This window comes from Osmerus eperlanus, chromosome 12 (assembly GCF_963692335.1).
Source record: "Osmerus eperlanus chromosome 12, fOsmEpe2.1, whole genome shotgun sequence".
Classification (NCBI taxonomy): Eukaryota; Metazoa; Chordata; class Actinopteri; order Osmeriformes; family Osmeridae; genus Osmerus; species Osmerus eperlanus.
This window is the reverse complement of record NC_085029.1, coordinates 4,791,104-4,814,769: the sequence shown is the minus strand read 5'-3', so window position 1 is coordinate 4,814,769 and position 23,666 is coordinate 4,791,104. Positions and strand designations below refer to the sequence as shown.

The 23,666-nt window shown below is 42.2% G+C and overlaps 1 protein-coding gene across 1 annotated transcript; it reads left to right on the top strand.

The window, feature by feature from the left end:
• Window positions 1–20,098: 20,098 nt before the first annotated feature.
• On the top strand, window positions 20,099–22,524 carry slc18a3b (solute carrier family 18 member 3b). Its single transcript, XM_062474995.1, has one exon. It carries the CDS (start codon window positions 20,301–20,303, stop codon window positions 21,867–21,869), a length of 1,569 nt encoding a protein of 522 aa, XP_062330979.1. The 5' UTR covers window positions 20,099–20,300; the 3' UTR covers window positions 21,870–22,524.
• Window positions 22,525–23,666: the final 1,142 nt, after the last annotated feature.

The following is a 23,666-nucleotide window of genomic DNA, read 5'->3' as shown; positions in this document are numbered from 1 at the left end:
ATGGCCTCGCCGAACTCCTCCCACGCCCGGGTTTTTGCCTCCGCGACCGCCAAAGCCGCATTCCGCTTGGCCTGCCGGTACACATCAGCTGCCTCTGGAGTCCTACCAGCCAACAAAGTCCGATAGGCCTCCTTCTTCAGCTTGACGGCTTCCCTCACCTCCGGCGTCCACCACCGAGTCCGAGGGTTACCGCCGCGACATGCACCGACCGCCTTGCGTCCGCAGCTCCGGTCAGCCGCCTCAACAATGGAGGCCCGGAACATGGCCCATTCGGACTCAATGTCCCCGGCCTCCCCCGAGACATGGTCGAAGCTCTCCCGGAGGTGGGAGTTGAAGCTCCTTCTGACAGGGGATTCTGCCAGACGTTCCCAGCAGACCCTCACATTACGTTTGGGCCTGCCAGGCCTGACCGGCGTCTTCCCCCACCATCGTAGCCAACTCACCACCAGGTGGTGATCAGTTGACAGCTCCGCCCCTCTCCTCACCCGAGTGTCCAAGACATTCGGCCTCAGATCCGACGACACGACTACAAAGTCTATCATCGAACTGAGACCTCGGGTGTCCTGGTGCCAAGTGCACATATGAACACCCTTATGCTTGAACATGGTGTTCGTTATGGACAAGCCGTGTCTAGCACAGAAGTCCAACAACAAAACACCGCTCGGGTTCAGATTGGGGGGGCCGTTCCTCCCAATCACGCCCCTCCAGGTCTCACTGTCATTGCCCACATGAGCATTGAAGTCCCCCAGGAGGACGAGGGAATCTCCGGGAGGAGCGCTTTCCAGCACCCCTCCCAGAGACTCCAAAAAGGGTGGGTACTCTGCACTGCCATTTGGTGCATAAGCACAAACAACAGTGAGGACCCGTCCCCCCACCCGAAGGCGGAGGGAGGCTACCCTCTCGTCCACCGGGGTGAACCCCAACGTACAGGCGCCGAACCGAGGGGAAACAAGTATTCCCACCCCAGCTCGACGCCTCTCACTGAGGGCAACTCCAGAGTGGAAGAGAGTCCAGCCCCTCTCAAGGAGACTGGTTCCGGAGCCGATGCTGTGCGTCGAGGCGAGGCCGACTATATCTAGCCGGAACTTCTCTACCTCGCGCACCAGCTCCGGCTCCTTTCCCGCCAGCGAGGTGACGTTCCACGTCCATAGAGCTAGCTTCTGCAGCCGAGGATCGGACCGCCAAGGCCCCCGCCTTCGGCCGCCGCCCGTCTCGCACTGCACCCGACCCCCATGACCCCTCCTGCGGATGGTGAGCCCACTGGAAGGGGGTCCCACGTTGTCTCTTCGGGCTGTGCCCGACCGGGCCCCATGGGAAAAGGCCCGGCCACCAGGCGCTCGCCATCGAGCCCCACCCCCGGGCCTGGCTCCAGGGGGGGGCCCCGGTGACCCGCTTCCGGGCAAGGGCAACTGAGAACCATTGTTCGTTTTCTTCATGGTAGTTTTTGAGCCACGCTTTGTCTGATCCTTCGCCTGGAACCTGTTTGCCTTGGGTGACCCTACCAGGGGCATAAAGCCCCCGACAACATAGCTTCCAGGATCATTAGGACACGCAAACCCCTCCACCGCGGTAAGGTGGTGACTCAGGGAGGGGACTTCGTCAAATTAGTTCTAGTTATTGGTGTTCGTTGGCATACAAAGTTAGTCTTCTCTTATTAGCGTAGTTAGTGATTAGAGCTAGCAACAATGAATTGCAGATTAAGGGTTCCTATCGTCCAGCTAGCTCTCAACACTCGGCAGAAATTTCAGGTCCACTCACAAAAAACAATGACCCTCTCAATGGACATATCGTATAATAAAATGTTTTAATGAATGTAATTGGTTGCCTTGTATATTCTGTTCTATTTACCAAACTCCTTTCTTGTCTTAAATTGAGCAGTTGCTCGTGTGATTGCTATCTAGATTAGATTCAACTTGCATCAAGTAGGCTACTACAAATATAAATGTTCAAGTTCAAGTCTTTTATTTTCAGGTGCACAGAACAACACAGGGTCCGACTGGGCACGGAAATTCTTAGGACAAGAAGCAAAGCAACCTGGCATAACATACACAGAACATAACACATGTTGTTAACGTGGTAAATTGTAAGCGCCGCGTGGGCTGATGTGGGCTGATGAATAAAAAAACGTGTTTAACAAGTCCCATTTACTTCAACAGTCGAAAGTTAAATGTTCAGTAGAACAATAGTCCTCAACCATTAGGCTACAGTATGCAGCTAGCATAGTCATTTCTAGCTCTGCTTCACAATATGGCTGCCTATTGTTATAGGTTAATCATTTAACCCTCGTGCTGCCTTCGGGTCACATGACCCAAAGGTTCATAACGAACCATCGTTGTGTTTACCCAATTTTACCCAATACAAAAACAAATACAAATCATTTTCTTTTAACCATTCCAATGTGGGGGGTCTGAGACAGCCCGACAGTTAAAAGAAAATGCTTCACTTTGTTTTTGTATGAGGTAAATTTGTCGCAATACGACGGTGGGTCACAATGACTGATGGGTCAGAATGACCCGAAGATAACACAAGGGTTAATACATGAATGTTAATAAAGTATGAGACATATACATGATGCAACACACCAGTAACCAATTGATATTATGTGTTAGTATACCGAAAATGTCAGTAAATCGAGATGGTGCTGCTGTCTGTCCCGTCGAAAACCATTCAAACAGGTGCTGTTTGTCTTTTTCACCGCTCCTTCCTGTTAAAAGACAGAAAGTCCGTCTGTCCAATCAGGAGGGTCCGTCTTCTGCTAGATAGGCCCTACTTTTTCCGTCAGAAGTTCATGTCGTTGTGTTTTTCTATTTGCCGTTGTGTTTTCCTATTTGCCGTTGTGTTTTCCTATTTGCCGTTGTGTTTTCATATTCGCCGTTGTGTTTTCCTATTTGCCGTTGTGTTTTGCACTTCAGGACAACCGTAAAAGCGACTTCCAAGAGAGAGCTTTACAAAAGTCAATTTGGGTCAATGATCATAAACAACGAGATAGCCCCCCAAAAATTGTGGGTAGCCAAAACATGAAGCATACATAGTGAAAAGCAAATAAGTGCCAATGGGAAGAAACGTAAGAGCATGTAGTTAAACAAGTTACAATTAAACAACATTAACCTCAAAAGTGCAAGAGTGTACCTGTAGAGAAGCAAGCAACAATAATATAATTCAAAGCAAGTACAACTAGTAAAAATTAGTTACAACTAACCAACAAGAGCAACAAGTCCCTCATTAAGAGTCATTGTTTTCCTGGAGGAAACTAACATCAGGTCCAGCAAATCATTCCTAAGTACCGTTGTACTCCCGGAACAAGTGCGTCTTTAGCCTTTTCTTGAAGGTGGGGAGACAGCCAGTGTCTCTGATGGAGGTGGGGAGATGATTCCACCATTGGGGGGCCAGACAGGAGAAGAGCTTGGGTTGGGAGCGGGCGCTCTTGAGAGGTGGGACCACCAGACAGAAGAACACTGTAGGTGGCGGGTGGGGGTGTAAGGCTGGAGGAGAGACTTGATGTCGTCGGGTGCAGTCCCGTTCACCGCTCAGAAGGTCAGTACCAGGGTCTTGAATCTGATACGGGCCATGATGGGAAGCCAGTGGAGGGAGATGAGGAGCGGGGTAACATGGAAGCGTCTGGGTAGGTTGAAGACTAGGCGGGCTAGACCCCTTCATCCTCTGCCGGAACCTCGGGGTTACTATGGATGACAAGCGCTCCCTCACTGCCCACATAGCTGCAGAATCTCGGTCGTGTGGATCCACCCTCTACAACATCCGGAAGATCAGGAGATACCTGTCTGAGCATTCCACCCAGCTGCTAGTCCAAGCACTTGTCCTCTCCACGTTGGACTACTGCAACCCGCTGCTCGCCGGTCTCCCAGCATGCGCAACCCGCCCTCCCCAGAGGATTCAGAAAGCAGCGGCCCGTCTCATCTTCAATCTACCCAGACGCTGCCATGTTACCCCACTCCTCATCTCCCTCCACTGGCTATCACAAGTAGAATCTGCACTATGCCTCTGGCTTAGGAGAGTGCATCCCTCTGCTGAGGTATGGGTCAATGCCCCTCAGCTCTGAGAACCATGCGGCACCTGGCGGTTGGGACCAATCAGTATCAAGTATCTAAAACTTCACCCAAGCTAACAGAGGAAGGATGATGGCTAGTGGAGGAGGCATAAAGTATAAATATCGGCCTGGGGTGATGCACAAACCAAATGCGGCTTGTCCCGTTCACAAAGTGAGAGCCATAGGCAGCACTAAGCATTGTCTAATGACCCAAACACTGGTCCACTGCCATTCTGAATCAAACCCAAACCAAAGAGATGCGATGGAGAGATGACGTGGACACCCCTCCCTGTCGACAAACACAAGCCACTGTTGTCAGATCGAAGGAGAACATCCTGATCCATCCAAATTGGAGCAAAGTGAACCGTTGAACCACTCTAAAAGATTGATATGATGCATCTCCAACAGTCCCCATTCTCCTCCTATTGAGCCTGCTCAACATACCCATCCACACCCTGTCATGGACTCATGAAGATCGGGTAGTAAGACACCACCCTGCCCATGTTGACTCAAATGATCCATGGGTTTTTCCAATGGGTCTGGTTGGTTCCAACAGATCATGGAATCACCAACAGCCTGCGACGGTGTCGTACTGGATCGAGTCACAGCTGGGAAAACCACCTCTGCATCATGTATGCATGTGTAACAGGTCTGGAAATACCTGTCCTTCAAGTCAATTCTGATTCCAACATTGCCTGCCTGTACACAAGACAATAGGCTCGTCGTCAACATGCGAAAGGGCCATTTGATAAAACACTTTCGTTCAGGAGGCAAATGTCCAGAATGGGCTGCATGTCTCGTTTTCTTTGGCACAAGAAAATGGGGACTACAGAACCATGTGCCACTGTTCCTTTGGAACAGGGATCACCAACCCTTTTGTCCAACAGTCTCACTATCTCTTGTGAGCAGTGTTTTTTACAAGGCATGTGTGGCTTCTTCCCGTTATCTCATGTGTTTGCCTGTGTCTTTACAACAGTTGTTTGATTCTCTCTTATCAGTCATAACAGACTGAAGTCCAGGTTTCCGTTAGTCGGTATCTAGTTTTATCAGTGCTGGGGCCTATTTCCGTCTATGTATATTGGTATTCCTTAATGTCAAACCCTGTGTCCTAGGTCAGTCTGACCCTGTCCTGGGTCTTAGGATCTTAGGATAACTTGAAGACAGTTCAGTGGTGGTTCATGCCAGGACCACCAACTAGTTCAGTAATGGTAGTTTCATACAGTTTTCGGCTACAACACAAGTCATGACCAAGACTTGTGTTGTATCGAGACCGAGACAAGACCAGACCACTCAAAACACACAAGCAGTAGGATTTGATTAGGTAAAAAGTTTGATTTGATCTTTAACTTTGTATTTGAACTCAAAATTAGCAGTCTTAAAGTAGTACTGTGTACTTATGGCCAGGCACAGCATCCTATTTAATGCTTTTCTTAGAAGTGGAGGCGCATTAGTACTCTGTCTCTGCTTTCTCACATTTCTCTCTCACCCTAGTGAAGGAGCGCGGTACCGCAGCGTTTAACTTAACTTTATTAAGTCGGGAGAGGTATGCAGCTGACATGAGTTAACATTGATGTAACATAACTTTATATTCATCATTAGCTACATAGCTTCATGTGGCCTGACTCGTTATCCCTAACAAAATCTGGCAAGCAACTGAACTAACGGCCTGAAACATACAGTATGTTACATAGCTAATACTCGCTAAATCTCTTTGTGTAAAGGGGGAAGAGATTTTTGAAGAGTTTTGGACAGGCAGATTGCAAACGTTAGTTAGCTAGCTTTGAGCGCAGGCCGCTCACCGTTCTGCCTAGTACAGAGAAAGTGGGAGAGCGCAACCATAGACAGAAACTTGTTGAATGTCTGGCAAACCCTAACCATCGCTGTGCACCGTAAAGGTGGCACAGCCCAAGGCGAGGTAAACCCAAAAAGGCTAAGGGTAGTACTAGAATGGGCTGTGATGTGTGTGAGGTGGTTTGGCAGTGCTCAAATGCGAGACCCTTTACTCAAATCAACACTATTAAGTCGCAAATGTCTGCTTGAGATGTGAACACAGCAGACTCAAGTGTAACACCACGCACAAAATGGAAACCATGTCTTCAAAGAATAATGTGGAGTTCTTTGCCTATTTTTTGGGTCTCAACACTTTATTAACAACACCAACAGGGTTGAGGACCGAAGTCTCTGACCCTTGCCTCCAGTCACATACGCTTCCTCCAAAAGTTGAATCCTTCAAAACCAGTGCCAGAGGACGAGAATAGGCTTATCGGAGGCACTGTCGCTGGACAGGTAGTCGTCCAGCCACATGCCTTTCAGCTGAGCCAGACTCCATTAATATACCTTTTTTGGGAGAGTGCCTATGTTCCCACAGCCCTATGTTCCCACAGCCCAATGTTCCCACAGCCCTATATTCCCACAGCCCAATGTTCCCACAGCCCTATGTTCCCACAGCCCAATGTTCCCACAGCCCTATATTCCCACAGCCCTATGTTCCCACATTTCTAAGAGCTTTTTCAAAATTAAGGGTTCACCATTCCGTAGCTGCCGGTTTGAAGGAGCTAGCTAGCTTCCAAACTGTCTTGACCCTAACCCTAAATAAATCTGGGAACATAGGTCTGTGGGAACACAGGGCTGTGGGAACTGTAATGGTGGAAATTCTAGCGGCACTGTGTAGATTTGAATAGTCAAGAGATGGCGGTTACAATAAATTTATTTTGCTTATACAGATCATGATTTAACAAAGTACTTTGTGATCAGTCATAACGAAGGAGGTGCTAGCCACAGGTCGTTCGCCAGAGTGATACAGAACAACCCCAAAACCCTGCCTTATATAAACTTTAGATCAAATGGTTTTTCTGAACTCTGTGATTGGTCAGCACTGCTCAGTGACAGTTAAGACAATATAACCCCCCAGGTCAAGTGACCAAAGTCTTTTGATGTCACGGCTCTTTCTCTAAATGAGGACAGTAAAGATACCCTTAATGAAACACAAACAGGACACAGGACACAATCTCCTCGGCCAAAAGGTCAGGGCTGCTAGATCAACTGAATCCATCTATCCATCTCCCTTTAGGCCACAGAACTCAAACATCCCCCAACCTCTGTGCCCCTAGCTTCTCAATCAGGCATCATAAACCAATACCATAAATACCTTAAGACCAACTGCAACATCCATTTGTTTAAACACAACCTCAGTCTATTAAAAATACATTCTTAGTAACTATATCAAAAAATGCCATTACATTCCTTACTTTTTTTTTTAAACAACAAAGGCATACAAAAGCATAAGCATACAAAAATATAAAAACATCCATACAGATATGGATGCAAGAAAATAAAGTAACCCCCTTTAATCAAAACATAACCCCAAAAATAACAAGAGAATTACATATCACTCACAGTAGCCTCTTCATCCTTAAATGGTGGAACCCAGTCAGAATCCTCTAAGGGACTATAGTTCATCATTTGAACAGCAAATGATTTAGCCATTGTCTTTTCCACAATCTTCCTTACACAGGGAAACAGACAACAAGCCAAAAACAATAGTATCAACAAAATGACACCTATTCCACACAAAACAGACAGAAGAACTGCCTTCCATTTACCAAACATTTCCCAAGAACCGTCAATCCATGACCAAACTCCTTTTGAATCATCAAATCCAGAATGTTCAGACAATTCTAATCTCAAAGTAAGCATGCTTGATAATGCTTTAGTGACTGACCCATCACTCGCTGTATTATTGGGAATGTACGTACAACATGTATTATTGAAAAGTACACAAACACCCCCTTTTTCAGCCAACAACATGTCTAGAGCAATCCTGTTTTGCCATGCCATCTCTGAAGTCTTAGCCAATTGTTCTGATAATCCAGAAATCGCATCAACAGTGTAATTAATAAAACTTTGCTGATTATAATATATATAATTAATCCAATCCACATTTTTGTTAACCGTACAATGTACGCAAAAGAATGATTCTAGTCCTGCAGCTACCTGATTTCTAGCTTTAAACTCAGTAGGCACCCCTCTTGGTACTCCAATATCATCTATGTAAATTCCACTATCAAAAGAACCAACAGGAGCAGCTCGTCTCTGTCTGCCTGAATCAACCGTCACATTTCCTAAAGGCTTAATCAACGTCTTACTAACTAACATCACCTTAGCACACACTCCCACCCATCCTTTTGGTAAACGTGATCTAATTCTACCCCCACAATACCAAAATATATCAGCTATATCGCGTCCTGGATATACCAATGGGCCAGAAGGTGGTGGAGTATGATGTTTTCCCTCACTATCCACACGAACAGAGCTTCTATACTTGTAACAAGGGTGTAAAGTCCCATTAACATCTCTAAGCTGCATCGCCTCACAGTATGGATTTAAGACCCAAGTATGTCCACAAGTTCCAATCTTTACTTTCCCTTCACTAAAGTTCCCCACGAATACTGTTTTAACAATATCGGAACTTTTCTCAAAACACTCAAACTTTTGCCCTGGAACTATAACAAAATCAATCAGAACATCTTCCGTTCCCTCGTTCTCAATTGGTCCAGTAAGCATAGGACGTACTGCTGCACATCCTAGATTGGAATTTAAATACCAAGCACTAGAACTCTGGTAATGATAGCAGTTAGTGGGACAGACTGGACAATTCCTGAACAAAACCAGATGACTACTGTCCACACATCTCGTTTTATCAATGTCACCTGAAATAATTCGATGGTAATTAAAATCATAACAACTAGTTGAATTAAATGGTGCTGGCATAATCAGTGAAACATCCTTAAGTGGCTGGCAATACACACATGGTGGGTGTTCTTCGCCTAAAACTTGTTTTACTGAATATGTTGCTAACTTATACCAAGAATTAAACTCCATCTCCGATTCCATTTCATCTACAACCTCTCTCTCATCACTTTTCAACATCTGGAACGTTGCAGGTGAAACAGTTGAAGTCATTGGATCTATTGTCATAGTATCATCATAATTATGCATACTGTTATTAAAATACAAAAGCGAAAATACATTAAGAGCAATAAGAAATGCCATTCCCAAGACAAAACCCACTGCACCCCGTATACCACAAAGTCCAGGTTGTCGGAACTGATGCCATGGTCGTGCATCCGTAGTGGCCATCTTCAGTTGGCTTGTAGACAAACTTCTGTCTGGCGGTGTAGTCTAGTCGAATCGATTGCAAACGACGATCAAATTGCTCAGGGCAACTTTCAACGACACTGCACTTCACGTACAGCTCGGAAATTTCCTTGGTACTACGCAGAACGCGTATCCTCTGCTTCCGTCTCCAGACAAGGTGCACGCTTGCAATGGTTAGCGTGTATCCACGTTGCTCTCCCCTCGATCTTAACCACCGGATTAGTCGTCAGGAGAATCTGGTATGGCCCCGTCCACCTTGGATTCCTCCAGGCGTTTCAGGTCCTTCACCACGATCCAGTCATCTGGTATCAAATCATGCAGCGGTCCAGTCATAGGAATAGTCTCCTTCACCTGCCTGTGAATCTCACACAAAATAGACTCCAAAAAGGTTGCACAGTGATAACACATTCTCACAGAGGTCAGTTAAAGGTAACTGACTTCTTGTATCACTTCTCCAAAAATTGAACTCTACAAAATCCATCTATCAATACCCAAATGGTTTCTCTAACCTTAACTGTGAAGCTTATCGTGTTTAAATTCCTTTTCTCATAATACTTGTCCCACATATGAAGTATTAACAAAATGACCATGCATCCATTACAAATCCTCTTGTATGCTAAAATAATGCATTCTTCTTGATATCACACAAACTGTAGAGGCATGATCTTTCCATGTGTTAACTTAGCAAAATCTCAAGATAAATGTTTTATGCAGACCATACAACCTCCATTTTTTATTCTCATATCCTTCCTTTTTCCAAAACGCATTTTCTTGTGGATTTGTCCAAGTTCGAATCTCCATTCCACCATTCCTTTCTCCATCTGTCCGCTGTATTCTGTAATTCTTATCAAATATACTCAAACAAAACAAAATTCTCACTCTGGGTTAAATACAGTCCAATATTTTCAACTCAGCAATATCATGTCAAACCCTCACAATCCTATCACAAATCCAAACTACTGAAGCTAAATTCATAAAACCCCCATAGTCACTCTCTGTTTAGATCAGTCAGTCATCAGTCAGTCATAAATTCCTAAACGTCATCTCTTCCTCTCTAAGAAGCCTGCGCTTCCCTTAAAGAATCCATAACAAATGTTGTATCAAGGTCACACAACAATTTTCCTCAAAAGAGTCCTGTAAGCCCAAATTTGTCAAGTTAGGCTCATCCGGACATAGCAACATCATCTCATCACTTCCTGTAAACATATCAACATCAAAAACATATTCTAGTTAGTTCATCAATGCATTCAGGCAATCTAGAAACTGCTCCAGCTAGTATCAGCACTAGCATGTTCCCTGTGGAATAATCATAATTGTTAAGAGTGAATTCCACATTTGCATACAGAAAGTTGTGTCCCAGATCAAACTAAGAAACTTCCTGTTTCCATACCTTTCCCAAAATCATATGTAACACCAATGACGTATTTAACTATCAGTACATATTTTAACTCTTTTCCCTTTTATGAATTAACAAGCTTACACTGAAGCAAACTACTTTTGAACCAATTTGTATAAAGTAAAACTATTTTAGAAAACAGCCAAATTACGAATAACCTCAACTTTTAGTCTCTTATTATCTTTTCTTCAAAAAAACCTTTAGGAACAGTTCAAATGAATACCTTTTAAATTTCAGATTCCCTTTTAATTTTTCCCTGTATTTAAATTCACCAAATCAACTCTCTCTTTTTCCAAGACATGTAGAAAACTAGCATCACTACCCTAAACCAGAATTTAATCTGTATGATTCCAAAATAAAACATAAAATAAAATAAAATGTTCTTAATGTAACCATTAACCAAACTTATACCCCATCTATATTACTATATAGGTTAGATAGGTAGAACTTCATAACTTGCTTTGGCTGCAGTCCAGAACAAGCTACTTAGCACAACCATCACACCACAATTTATCAGACTTAATGAGTCTTCCCAAATTATTTCAAAACCAAATTATCATAACCCTCTTTATGAACCAATACCATAATGATACAACCTCATCACAGCCTAACTGTTTATCCCAAAACATTGTACCATGCCCTTAAGACAAAAAAATATATAAACTCTCCCTTTTTCTTTTAAACCTTTAAATTCACAATTTAACATAAACCCGTAAAACAAAACCTTATTCTTTAACACCTCAAAAGTTTTATCAAAGCATGTAATGTATACACCTTTGAATATTCCTATATTTACCAGCTATCTCAATTACTCGTTGTTAGTGTATCAACTCAAATAAACCATCGCGCATTTCAAAACTCGCATCAAACAGCGCGCTCTGGAACAAAGCAAAAACTCTCAACCTTTTTTCATTTCTTTTAAACAACACAGATGGTTGGCGTTTACCATCTATTCACTTAATTTTGCTAAAGTATAACTTTTCCAATCCAATTAGAACTAATTTATGAACCAGGGTCTAATTTCTGCATTTTTATGGATACCATCACACACCACAGATTTTCCGCTCGTAAATACAAGTTCTGGTCTGAAAGGCTCCTACCTCCCTGTTTGGCTAGGATTTAGAACAAATGTTAAATCATACATTTGTAAACCACCAAACTTTGAATTCATCTAAACGGACACATCTTTCACCATTAATACTCACATAATTATGCAGAATTACACCCTCTGGGATCACCTTTGTAAAACTCAACGTAACGGGACTTTTTTAGCCCCCACCTTTCCTCGGAATTTCTGAAACTCATTTAAAATGTCCTCAAACAAACAAAACCTTGTTAGCAAATGTTTCAAAATACTCATCACGTAACATATTTCAAAAGTAACCAAATTAATATGTAAAATTCGCTCCAAATGTATCTATTTCTCTAAATTTGCGTCTTTGTAAAATTCTCAACTTCCATCTGCGCATGCGTCATGCGGTTACTCATCCTGGATCTCAAATATCAAGCTACAATTCCTTCACTAGCCTGTACCCGCCTGTCGGTCTGTTAGTTTGTTAGCCAATGTCGTTGCCATAGTTGCAAATTCAACTTCCTGGACTCTCCTTTGTCTCAGGACAGAACAAAATGCACTTCCTCCACGTTTTCACCATTAGCCATTAACCAACAGTCACAGCCTGGATTATCTTTTCAAGTCTATCAACCATTAGTACCATTTTAATTTCAACATAAAAATTAGGCTCCGAAATCTACATATGCACCTAATATCACTCGTCAGAGGACGACAGTTTACCCATGTATTAGCATTCTGGTTGGACAAAGCTTCAACTTCAAGTCCATTTAAATAGGTAAATATGAATACCACCAAACCCAACACATTTCAACAAATCATCTCAGCAGCAATAAACACACATATGTAGCACCTTTGCCCTTAACAACAAACACAATTCGGTCTCAACTGGCTCAATCTTTCTAATCACTTCTTCATAACCCTTTACATATTTCTTTAAACAACAGTAACATCTGTGAACTCCCACAAAATTAAAAATAAAACCATCGAACATTTCCAGACATAAACAAAAATATTCCTTAAACAACATAACATTTCCGTTTGAACACATAACTTTCTATAAAAGTTTCAATAACCCCGGGATTGTAATTCTTCAAATGAATACCGCTTTTATTGCCAAAACTGGCCTTTTACCAATTATCCTACCCAAACACTAAATTTCCAGCGCGTTATTCAATAACGAATCAAGCTCATAATATAGAAAATCGGTCTGTACATAATTTCCAAATCAAGAGTATGGCAACTCACAATATTTTCTTAAGTTCGACAAAGAAACAGAAACACACATCTGTTTTCCCAACCAATATACTTCACAATTCAACGTCAAATTCTCAATAAAATGAGTGATATTTTTTATTTATTTTTTGCACTCACGTGTGGGCACTGCACGCAGAATGAGCTTCACTGAAAGAATCAACTTCCGCTAGGCTCAAGCGCATGCGCCTCTTTTCAAGTGGAGAATTCAGTCAAAGAATTAACATTAGCATTTTCAAAACAGAATGTCTCCGTCTTCAAAAACAAATGCCTTCTGGCGGTAATCAGACCGATGTAAAGTCTAACATCAAACATATAACGGTTAACACAGAGTTGTAAAACAATCGTCTCTCCTCTACCAACAGTGTCAACCGATAAACATTGTACGCCACCATTTCGAAACTCAACTTCCGGTCACGAACCCCTCTGATTTTGCGAGAGTTCGCTCACAATTTCCAGAAAACTTTCAACAAAGATGACACATCTCCGGACATTCACGTACATTTTGCTCAAATTCCCACAATTAAAGCACGCATTTTGGATTGACCTTACCTAGCAATTCGTGTTGGCCTACATGTTTTTTCAACAGCATGTCAACACGCTCTGCATCAGCTTTGACCATAGCCCACAACACGCTTATTCCAAACACAACAGGGACTCAAACCCTTTGTTCCGGAGAGGACTTTAACCTTTCCTTCTTGGAAACACAATGGCAATTGCAAGTCAAGGCACAAGCTTCAATCTTTGCGGGAATCCAAAGCAAATCTATAAAAAACATTCCAGGATCCTACTTTCTTGACTTTTCCTAGATATAACCGGCTGTCAGAAGAAATGGCAAATGTCTGACCTCTTCGTATTCTGTTCTCGCATTCCCGCAAACCCTCATGCGCCCGCGCATCCTGCCGCAACACCCCTGGCTGCGGATGAGGCAAAATTTGTTTGCGGAACAGCCAGAAAATCTCAATCGTGAATCTGTGGGGAAATAGATGAAAAATTCCCCACACTATTCTGTCCTAATATTTCTTTATCCCTCTACCTATCTCCATCCAATCAGAAAAAAAAGCTCTCCAATCAGGCTAAAATCTATTCTTTTCTCCACTTCAAAAAAAATCGTGTATCTATTTCTCTCCACGAACCCATTTCGCAATACAATAAGGTCCTTAAAACAAAACGACTCCACACTCGAAAATCCACATTTATCAATCCATATTTGCATTTGCAATAAACTATCGTTACCATACTTTTGCTTCATGTAATCGATGTTTGGACAGGTCAATTCTGTCTCCAGACCATTCATTTTCAGAATTACAATCCATAAACGATAACCAACAACGGAAAATAAAGACACAATTACCCCTTTTCTTTTCTAAAAACAATTAAATTCCGACTTCCCAACTTTCAATGAAAATAACTGCACAATCTTAAATTACAAATATTCAAACCGAAAAATAATTAACATTTTGAAAAGTAATTAAAATTTTGATTTTTGTAATTTGTATATAGCTTGAATAATAGACACCATTAGTTACTCATACTTCTTTTAACCTCAAAAAACATAAAACAAAAATGAACACGCGTGTTGCAAACTTAAAACCTTTACTTTGAAATTTCACAGGCCTATACTTCCTAAACTTTTTCTTTTCTTTGTTCTCCACCTTCAGGGACTCAAACCCTTTGTAAACACTCACTCACACAGCTGATTTCCTCACAAGTATACTTTTCTCTCGGGACTTAGAATCACGTTTAGGCCGTTAATAAATAAGAACTGCACCAATGCCAATACAATTTCTCAAACTATCACTAACCCAACATATTCTAATCCTTAGGGTCTCAAAAAGACACATAACACGATATAACATGTGAATTTATCTCCCTCTATGTGTTTGTTCATCAACAACACTACCTCTATGTGTGTCCGTCGACACACTTCTGCAGACATTTTTTTTACGACTTTCACGTAAAAGATAGGTTCAACAACCTTACCTTATTAATTCGTACGACTTTACACGTAAAGGACAGTTTTACCTCTGCCCAATTACTTACTTAACCGAATTATTGACAATAGCCTAAAAAACACACATTTAGACAACTCAATATCACACAGTAACCAAAAGAATATCTCACCGGTTCTTTTGAAGACCCCGCGTCAGCCACAAAACGTCCAACGGGCGCCCCCCCTGGCCCTGCTGTCTCACGCATGGCGGAAGGAAAGGCGTTTTTTTGCCGGAAGATCAATTCGCCGAGGGGAGCCGCCTGCTGAACGCCGTAGACCAACGAGGATACCCGTACTGGCCACCAAGTGTAATGGTGGAAATTCTAGCGGCACTGTGTAGATTTGAATAGTCAAGAGATGGCGGTTACAATAAATTTATTTTGCTTATACAGATCATGATTTAACAAAGTACTTTGTGATCAGTCATAACGAAGGAGGTGCTAGCCACAGGTCGTTCGCCAGAGTGATACAGAACAACCCCAAAACCCTGCCTTATATAAACTTTAGATCAAATGGTTTTTCTGAACTCTGTGATTGGTCAGCACTGCTCAGTGACAGTTAAGACAATATAACCCCCCAGGTCAAGTGACCAAAGTCTTTTGATGTCACGGCTCTTTCTCTAAATGAGGACAGTAAAGATACCCTTAATGAAACACAAACAGGACACAGGACACAATCTCCTCGGCCAAAAGGTCAGGGCTGCTAGATCAACTGAATCCATCTATCCATCTCCCTTTAGGCCACAGAACTCAAACATCCCCCAACTTCTGTGCCCCTAGCTTCTCAATCAGGCATCATAAACCAATACCATAAATACCTTAAGACCAACTGCAACATCCATTTGTTTAAACACAACCTCAGTCTATTAAAAATACATTCTTAGTAACTATATCAAAAAATGCCATTACAGAACATAGGGCCTAATTTTCAAAAATTGTCAGTGGAAAAAAAATCCTTAGAAATGTGGGAACATAGGGCTGTGGGAACATAGGGCTGACCCCCCTTTTTTGGAACGTAAACAATAACAGATCAGTGTAGAACGTAAGGCCCTCAACTACATCCGGCTAGCACGTTCCGTACATTAGTCGCTAGCTACGCTACAGTGAAGTGGAATAACATCACACTGTTGTAATTATGAAGATGTAAATTCAGTGTTTGTATAACATACATGGCAAATAAACCGAATTCTGATTCTGATTATATGATTGAAAATGATCCTCTTAATCACCTTTTCTACTTTTATATGCTATATTACTGAAAACCAGATGCAAAGCTGTTGACTGATTAGTATTACCAATAATATGTAGAAGATGTTAGGCCCAAAGTGCAAATCTGGATAATTAGGGGCTGAGTGCGAGAGAAGACTGTGTATATGTTTTTCCATAGAAAACTGTCAGTGTATTGCTTGTTTTTTGTGTTTTGGCCACTAGAGGTCCTCATGCCCGGCTTGCTCAGCTGTAATTATGTTATTAGGTTCACCTGGGCCTCGTTCTGCTAGGTGTATTTAAGGGACTGTCTCATAGATGGACGGTCTTTATATGATACGGTCTTTATATCAATTAAACTAGATTACACTGATTTTTTTCTTATTCTTAACATTTGTGATATGTAGGCCTATTATGAACTGGGGGGACTTTATTATTACTAATTATTATTACTGTTGACAAATCATCAACATTTGTTTTCTGGGCACTTAATAGACCTACCTAGTCCTATCATGTTACGTTTCATTTCAATAACACAACACTCAAGTGCACAGATTTATAATTATTACAATACGGATTTGGCTAAATAATAATGACTGATGGAAGAAACTCGAGCGATGCCTGGTGCTGCTTCTCTGGCAATGTGTGATTTGCCTTTAACAAGAAGTGGTGGCTTTGTTCCCTCTGTGGCTCTGGTTCAGAAGAGCGGCAAAACTTTGAACCAGTTTGTGACGTTTGAAGCATTGAAAGTCATCTATCACGTGGTTTCGTAATTTGATACAAGCTCCAAAACACTTTTTAGAAACTGTGCGTATTGGTTTTGCGACACAAGCATCGATGTGTCAGTCCCATACGTCCCATCCCTAGTTTTTTTGTTGCCTGTGGAATATTTTTGTGGAACGTCCTTTTGGGACTGGTTTTGTTTGGAGTACTACTTTTTGTTATTCTTTGCCAACCGATGGACTTTTGCTCGAACTGATTAAAACATTCAGCATCTCCAGTTCTGCGTGCATCTTACTCTTGGGTTCACCATCCTCCAGTGGCTCAAGGAGTGTGAGTCGGACCCTCACACGGGAGATCCGAGTTCGAGTCCCAGAAAACTACAAGGCCCAGGCATATTTACGGCCCTAGGTTTTGATATATGAGGAATGTCCGAAGAAATATTTTTGTCTGATCCCGGGATCTTGCTCAAGTTTGTTGGAATCTCTCTGTCGCCTTGGATTCTAATAAACACTTTGCATTAAACTTTGCTGAGTTCCAGTGCTGTTTTTGAATTTTGAAATTGGTTGAAAACATAGAATATTATTCTTCACAGGCCACTTTTTTCAGTAACGAGTAATCTAACGCGTTACTATTTCCAAACCAGTAATCAGATTAAAGTTACTTGTCCAAGTCACTGTGCGTTAGTATTTTGTCATTAATAGTAAAACATATATTTGATTTCTTCTTGCGTCTCTGGGAGTTAAGCCTATGCGACAATTAAGTCACGTTTTCAGCACGAGGGTCACGTCACGTGTATATACATAGACCTGCCACTCACCAACACAAACAACAATGTAGCAGGAGAGAGAGAGATGCGCATTTTCGAGTTGGAAATACAATCACTATTTTGAGTATTTGTCAGCTAAAGATGGAAATATCAAGGTTCATTGTACACTCTGTGCTGGTGGCGACAAAGTGCTATCAAGCTACAAAAACACAATGTCAAATTGTGGAGTCGCAGCACTGCACAGTCAAACTTACAGAGCCGGTTGTCAATAGGTGTGTTCGACTTCATGCAGCACCGGCAGCACCGGCTGCCTTGAAGTTGAGAATGCCATTGGCACCTTCAAGTCAGCCGGGCTGCAGGCGGCCTGCAGGCGGCTGCAGGCGGCCTGCAGCCCGGTAATCTAACTTGTAATCTGCATTACACAGTAGAGTACCACATGTGGCCGCAGGCGGCCGCAGGCGGCCGCAGGCGACGCCGGCGCTGCATGAAGTCGAACACACCTATTTTTATGTTGAGGCGGCGGGGGTGTTGTCGGCAGCTGCTGAATGTACCTAATAAAGTAACTTGTAATCTAACTTAGTTACTTTTAAAATCAAGTAACTTGTAAAATAACTAAGTTACTTTTAAAATCAAGTAATCTGTAACGTAACTAAGTTACTTTTTCAAAGTAACTGTGGCAACACTGCTTGCCTAGGGAGTCGCAAATGGTTGCCAGCATGAGAGCAGCATTGTTGCTGTCAACACACCAAGAGAGTGCTCTGCCTCTGAGCTGACGCTTGACAGCAGGGCAGAGAAAACAAGTGGGACGCGCAAGTCTCAGGCCCATACACACAACCTCGTTGTCAATCTCCAGGCAGCAGCTGGTGATTGGCAGTGTAGGCAGTGGGGTAAACCACTAGAAGCAGAACTTCCCTATGAGGTGGATCTCCATAAAATAGAACTGCTCGTCCAGAACTGTTTCTCCAAGCCTGCAGCCAGATTACTCTCTTTTTACAGGGCATGGCTACAATCTTGCAATTGTAAGCTTAAACCACAAGATGTCACACTTGTCTATGTCTGCAACTCAGAAAATGCATCAGTGCCAAGGGATATCCCTGTCATGCAAAGCAAATGCAAATATTAGAATAGACTGGGAGATGACATTTCAAAACTAGAACTTCCATATAAAATATTATCCTTGGTATATCATTATGTGGTATTAATATTGTGTATCTGTATTGACAATTTTATGAAGAACAGTATGGGATATGTGGCAGCTAACCAATGCAGGGGGTGTTGAAATGTACGTCAACGCAGGATTTACACTTTCGTAGAGATCCATTTATGGTCTACGTATTAGAAGGATATTCAACAGACCATAAAAAGTACCATAGTCTATATTTATAACCCCTACAAGCAAATAAAGATATCTAAATGTACAAAATAAACTAATCAGACTGTCTTTGAACTTGTACCGCCCTGAAATACGATTTAAGATTGTTAAATTGCACTCAGTATGGATTTGTTAATATTTTCACAGAAGGGTTTCCCCCCATCCTTAAGCTACATGAGGACATACAAACTTTATTAAAAAGTGCCATTCCGATTGTACCGTGTTTCATTCCATTCATTCAATGCATTATTGACACTGCAGGACATCTTATCAACTATTATTTTAAGAATGTCTTCTTGGCAAAATAAAGGTGATAGGCCTACTGTTTTGAACAACCACTGACTTTAAAACATCTCAATGTTTATTTTGGATTTCTATACTGAATCCTTCAGTAAGTCAGTTTCACGTCTCGATATTTGTTGATTGATGTATGGGAAACACCAACATATAGCATTTTGTACAGCACATCTAAGTTTGAAGCCTTCTCACAGGAAAGTTGAGAGGCAGTCACTGCATGGCTAGGAGGGCTCTCCAATACTAGTGCCCTAGCTGCGTGATGATACGGGTTCTCATTGGCTAAGGGACTGCCACGTTTCTAAATTAGCATAAAAGACACACTGTCAAAGAATCCGCGAAGGGGCGAGCTGGTGATGCGTCATAGCTCTTGATGGAAGAGGAAAAAATACTAAATGTTCTGCAAACCTGCGAGTTAATGTGTTACAATGGCAATGAAACAACTTGTTATTCCAGAAAGTGCTACAGGTGATAGGAGAGATGAACACTGGAAACGAGTAATAAACAAGTAACAAAACTGATCAAAAGAAACTTGAGGATAAATAGCAGCTGAAGTCCAATTTTTTTTTCAGATTTCACCACATCTCATCTCCACAGCCTGATACAACACTGGACGCATAAGGGATGAAACAGTAGGCTACCAAGTTTAGAAAGAAAGCCCATCAGTCAAAGCAGCCTCGCAAAAGAAACTTGAGGAGGATAAATAGCAGCTGAAGTCAATTTTTTTGCAGATTTCACCACGTCTCATCTCCACAGCACGATACAACACTGGACGCATAAGGGATGAAACAGTAGGCTACCAAGTTTAGAAAGAAAGACCATCCGTCGAAGCAGCCTCGAACGGCACATATTCACAGGGGGAAAAGTTCGACTGCATTTGTTCTTTGAAACTAAGTGCTAAATTAATGCTTAGGCCTATCTAAATGCACAAGGGAGTACTATATGTGGGGGTGAGATATTAGTATATACAAGGGGAAGAGCACAAGCAGTTTTACTTTGAGAACGAGTTTATACAAAATACGAACCATGGATTCGGAAGGGGGATCCTACGGGCTGGTCAAGTCAGCCGCTGTAAAACTGTCTGAGATAGGCGAAAAAACGAAACAATTGGGGACGGCAATCAAGGATCCTCATCAGCAAAGACGGATTATTTTAGTGATCGTCTGCGTGGCTTTACTTCTAGACAACATGCTCTATATGGTAATTGTTCCGATTATTCCAGATTACCTTGCTGATCTAGAAATTGAACAAGCAGAGCACGTACATGTAATTATCCATCTTAATTCCTCAACGAACAGCACAAACCAAGCTAAAAGCAACAAAGACCATTTGGACGTCCAAATAGGAGTACTTTTTGCATCGAAGGCTATCCTGCAACTGTTAGTAAATCCATTGTCAGGAACTTTCATAGATCGCGTTGGATATGACATTCCGCTTTTAATTGGACTAACCGTAATGTTTATCTCTACCTGTATATTCGCTTTCGCAGAGAATTATGCGACCTTGTTTGTGGCCCGCAGTTTACAAGGTCTGGGCTCAGCTTTTGCAGACACTTCTGGAATTGCCATGATAGCAGATAAATACACCGAGGAGGCAGAGAGAAGTAAAGCCCTTGGCATTGCGTTGGCGTTCATTTCATTTGGAAGCCTGGTGGCGCCTCCATTTGGGGGTATTTTGTACGAGTTTGCAGGCAAACGGGTACCGTTTTTTGTACTTGCCTCCATTTGTCTTGTGGACGGCATCCTGCTTCTAACTGTGATAAAGCCATTCTCCAACAAGACTAGAGAGAACATGCCGGTAGGCACCCCCATATACAGACTCATGATTGATCCGTACATAGCTGTGGTGGCAGCTGCGCTGACGGTCTGTAACATCCCCCTGGCCTTCCTGGAGCCAACCATTGCCAACTGGATGGAAAGCACCATGCATTCCACAAAGTGGGAAATGGGATTAACATGGTTGCCAGCGTTCTTTCCACATGTCCTGGGTGTATACATAACTGTTAAATTATCTTCCAAGTATCCGAATTTGCAGTGGTTTTACGGTGCTATAGGTATGGTTATTATCGGTGCCAGCTCCTGCACAGTTCCAGCATGCAAAACATTTGGCCAACTAATTGCCCCCCTATGCGGGATATGCTTTGGCATTGCACTCGTGGACACTGCTCTCTTACCGACTCTTGCATTTCTGGTCGATGTGCGTCATGTGTCTGTGTATGGTAGTGTATATGCTATAGCCGATATATCATATTCTGTTGCATATGCCATGGGTCCCATAGTTGCCGGTCAGATAGTGCATAACCACGGGTTTGTGCAACTTAACTTAGGTATGGGCCTCGTCAATGTTCTTTACGCGCCGGCCCTTTTGCTGCTCCGTAACGTATGCCAAATGAAACCGTCCTACTCAGAGAGAGATAACCTTCTGGAAGATGCACCACAGGGTCTGTACGACACCATCAAGATGGAGGAGCGGAGATGTAAGAAGAAGGAATATAGGTCTGCAGGAAACTGCCTGCCGGTCGACGAAAACGGCTTTGACCCCTTTAAATCACAAAGGTCACATTTAGATGAGTCATCCGGTCCGGAGTACAGCTAACGTTTGAAAATGATACAACAAATAGTCTAGATTCCATTTGAACATGAACACTAAAACTTTGCTAAAACTGAAGAGTATAGTCGATAAACAAGATGGTATGTACTGACGTGAAATATAAACGCCCATTCACTAAGCACGATTATGTGACCTGTTTCGCTAGTTCATTAATTTGACCGTAATTTCATCGTGTTGAACCAGCCTATAAAGCCACGGACGTGTAATTTGAGTTTTTGTGAGAGGCCAATCAACTCTGTTGAATTTGTGTGCACAATATACGCAGAGTAGACTACTGTAAAAAGGTAAATCGATAGGCTACAAATGCAGAACATTAGCCTTTGTTGATAAAGGCTTGATACGGGACCACTTAGTGAAAAAACTGCCTATGAGGACGATGTAGCCTATATAACCCAAATCAAGACTTTACCATTTTTATTTCAAGATATTTTGAAATGCAGTCTTTCTATGAAGTGTATCATAAAAATGTGGAGGCTGTTGTATATTTGGAGATATTCACATTGTAAATTATAGGTTATGTGGGCCTCTGCATTGAGTGTTTTCGTGTTTGTTAAAACGGTTTATTGTTCAAACGTGAAGTCGGTTAGGCTATACATGTTGGTAATGTATTGAGTAAATCTATGTGAATTAATCGATTGTCGTTTTAATATAATAAAAAAAATGAATGTGTGTGATGTGTCACGTTTGTCAGAGAGTCAAATGATCATATAAAGTGCTATGCAAAGAAAGAAACCTAAATCAAAGGATAAGAATGACTAGAAATGGAAGTTTCCAATTTGACCACGAACACAGTAGAACGCGATTTTTGCGTGATGAAGCAGCTTTCACATTGCATAGCTCCAGTTGCAAGACGTTCAATTCTATCTTTATTCGGTTGATTAGGCAAATACATTCAGCCAATCCGTAATTTCTCTGTGTTTCTCTGTGGCCTATTATCTCAACTGAAAGGTACTGTGTAGCCTATGAGAGAGTCGCAGCTGTAAGCCTAAGTGCTTCTTTGCGCACTCTTGTGTTTGCGCATCTGTGTAATATCTGGTGAGATGAAAAGACCTAACAATTTCACAGTCAAGATAGCCTACAGTTTAAACAAATGCCAAATCAAACCAAATCCTCTCGCCACATGCACATAACGTTAACATTATTGTTGCCAGCCCCAAACAAGTCGAATATTAACGTGTGGAAATATTATTTAAAACAGAGCAAATTTATCAAAGTACTGATAAATTAATATAATGTTAAAACAAATCCAAGGAACGTACAATTTCTCTGAGGTGCCTCATAGCCCAAAAGGGATATTGACCAACAATCCATTGACTTCCATACTAAAGACAATTTCCATCGTCAGAGGTCAGCAGGGGGAAAGGAGCTTCCAAATACCGTATGTACGAATGGATTGAATGGGATGAATTTCCTGCCTCAACTGTAGCTACAACAGACAATGGCCGGGTTTCCCAGATTCGATCGTTCTTAAGGACTTAACCCTTGTGTTATCTTCGGGTCGTTCTGACCCATCAGTCATTGTGACCCACCGTCGTATTGCGACAACTTTACCGCATACAAAAACAAAGTGAAGCATTTTCTTTTAACCGTTGGGCTGTCTCAGACCCCCCACATTGCGAAGGTTAAAATAAAATTATTTTTATTTGTTTTTGTATTGGGTAAAATTGGGTAAACACAACGATGGTTCGTTATGAACCTTTGGGTCATGTGACCCGAAGGCAGCACGAGGGTTAAGAAGGCTCTTAAGAAGGGTTCGGCTAAGAAGGAGCGCTAAGATAGGGG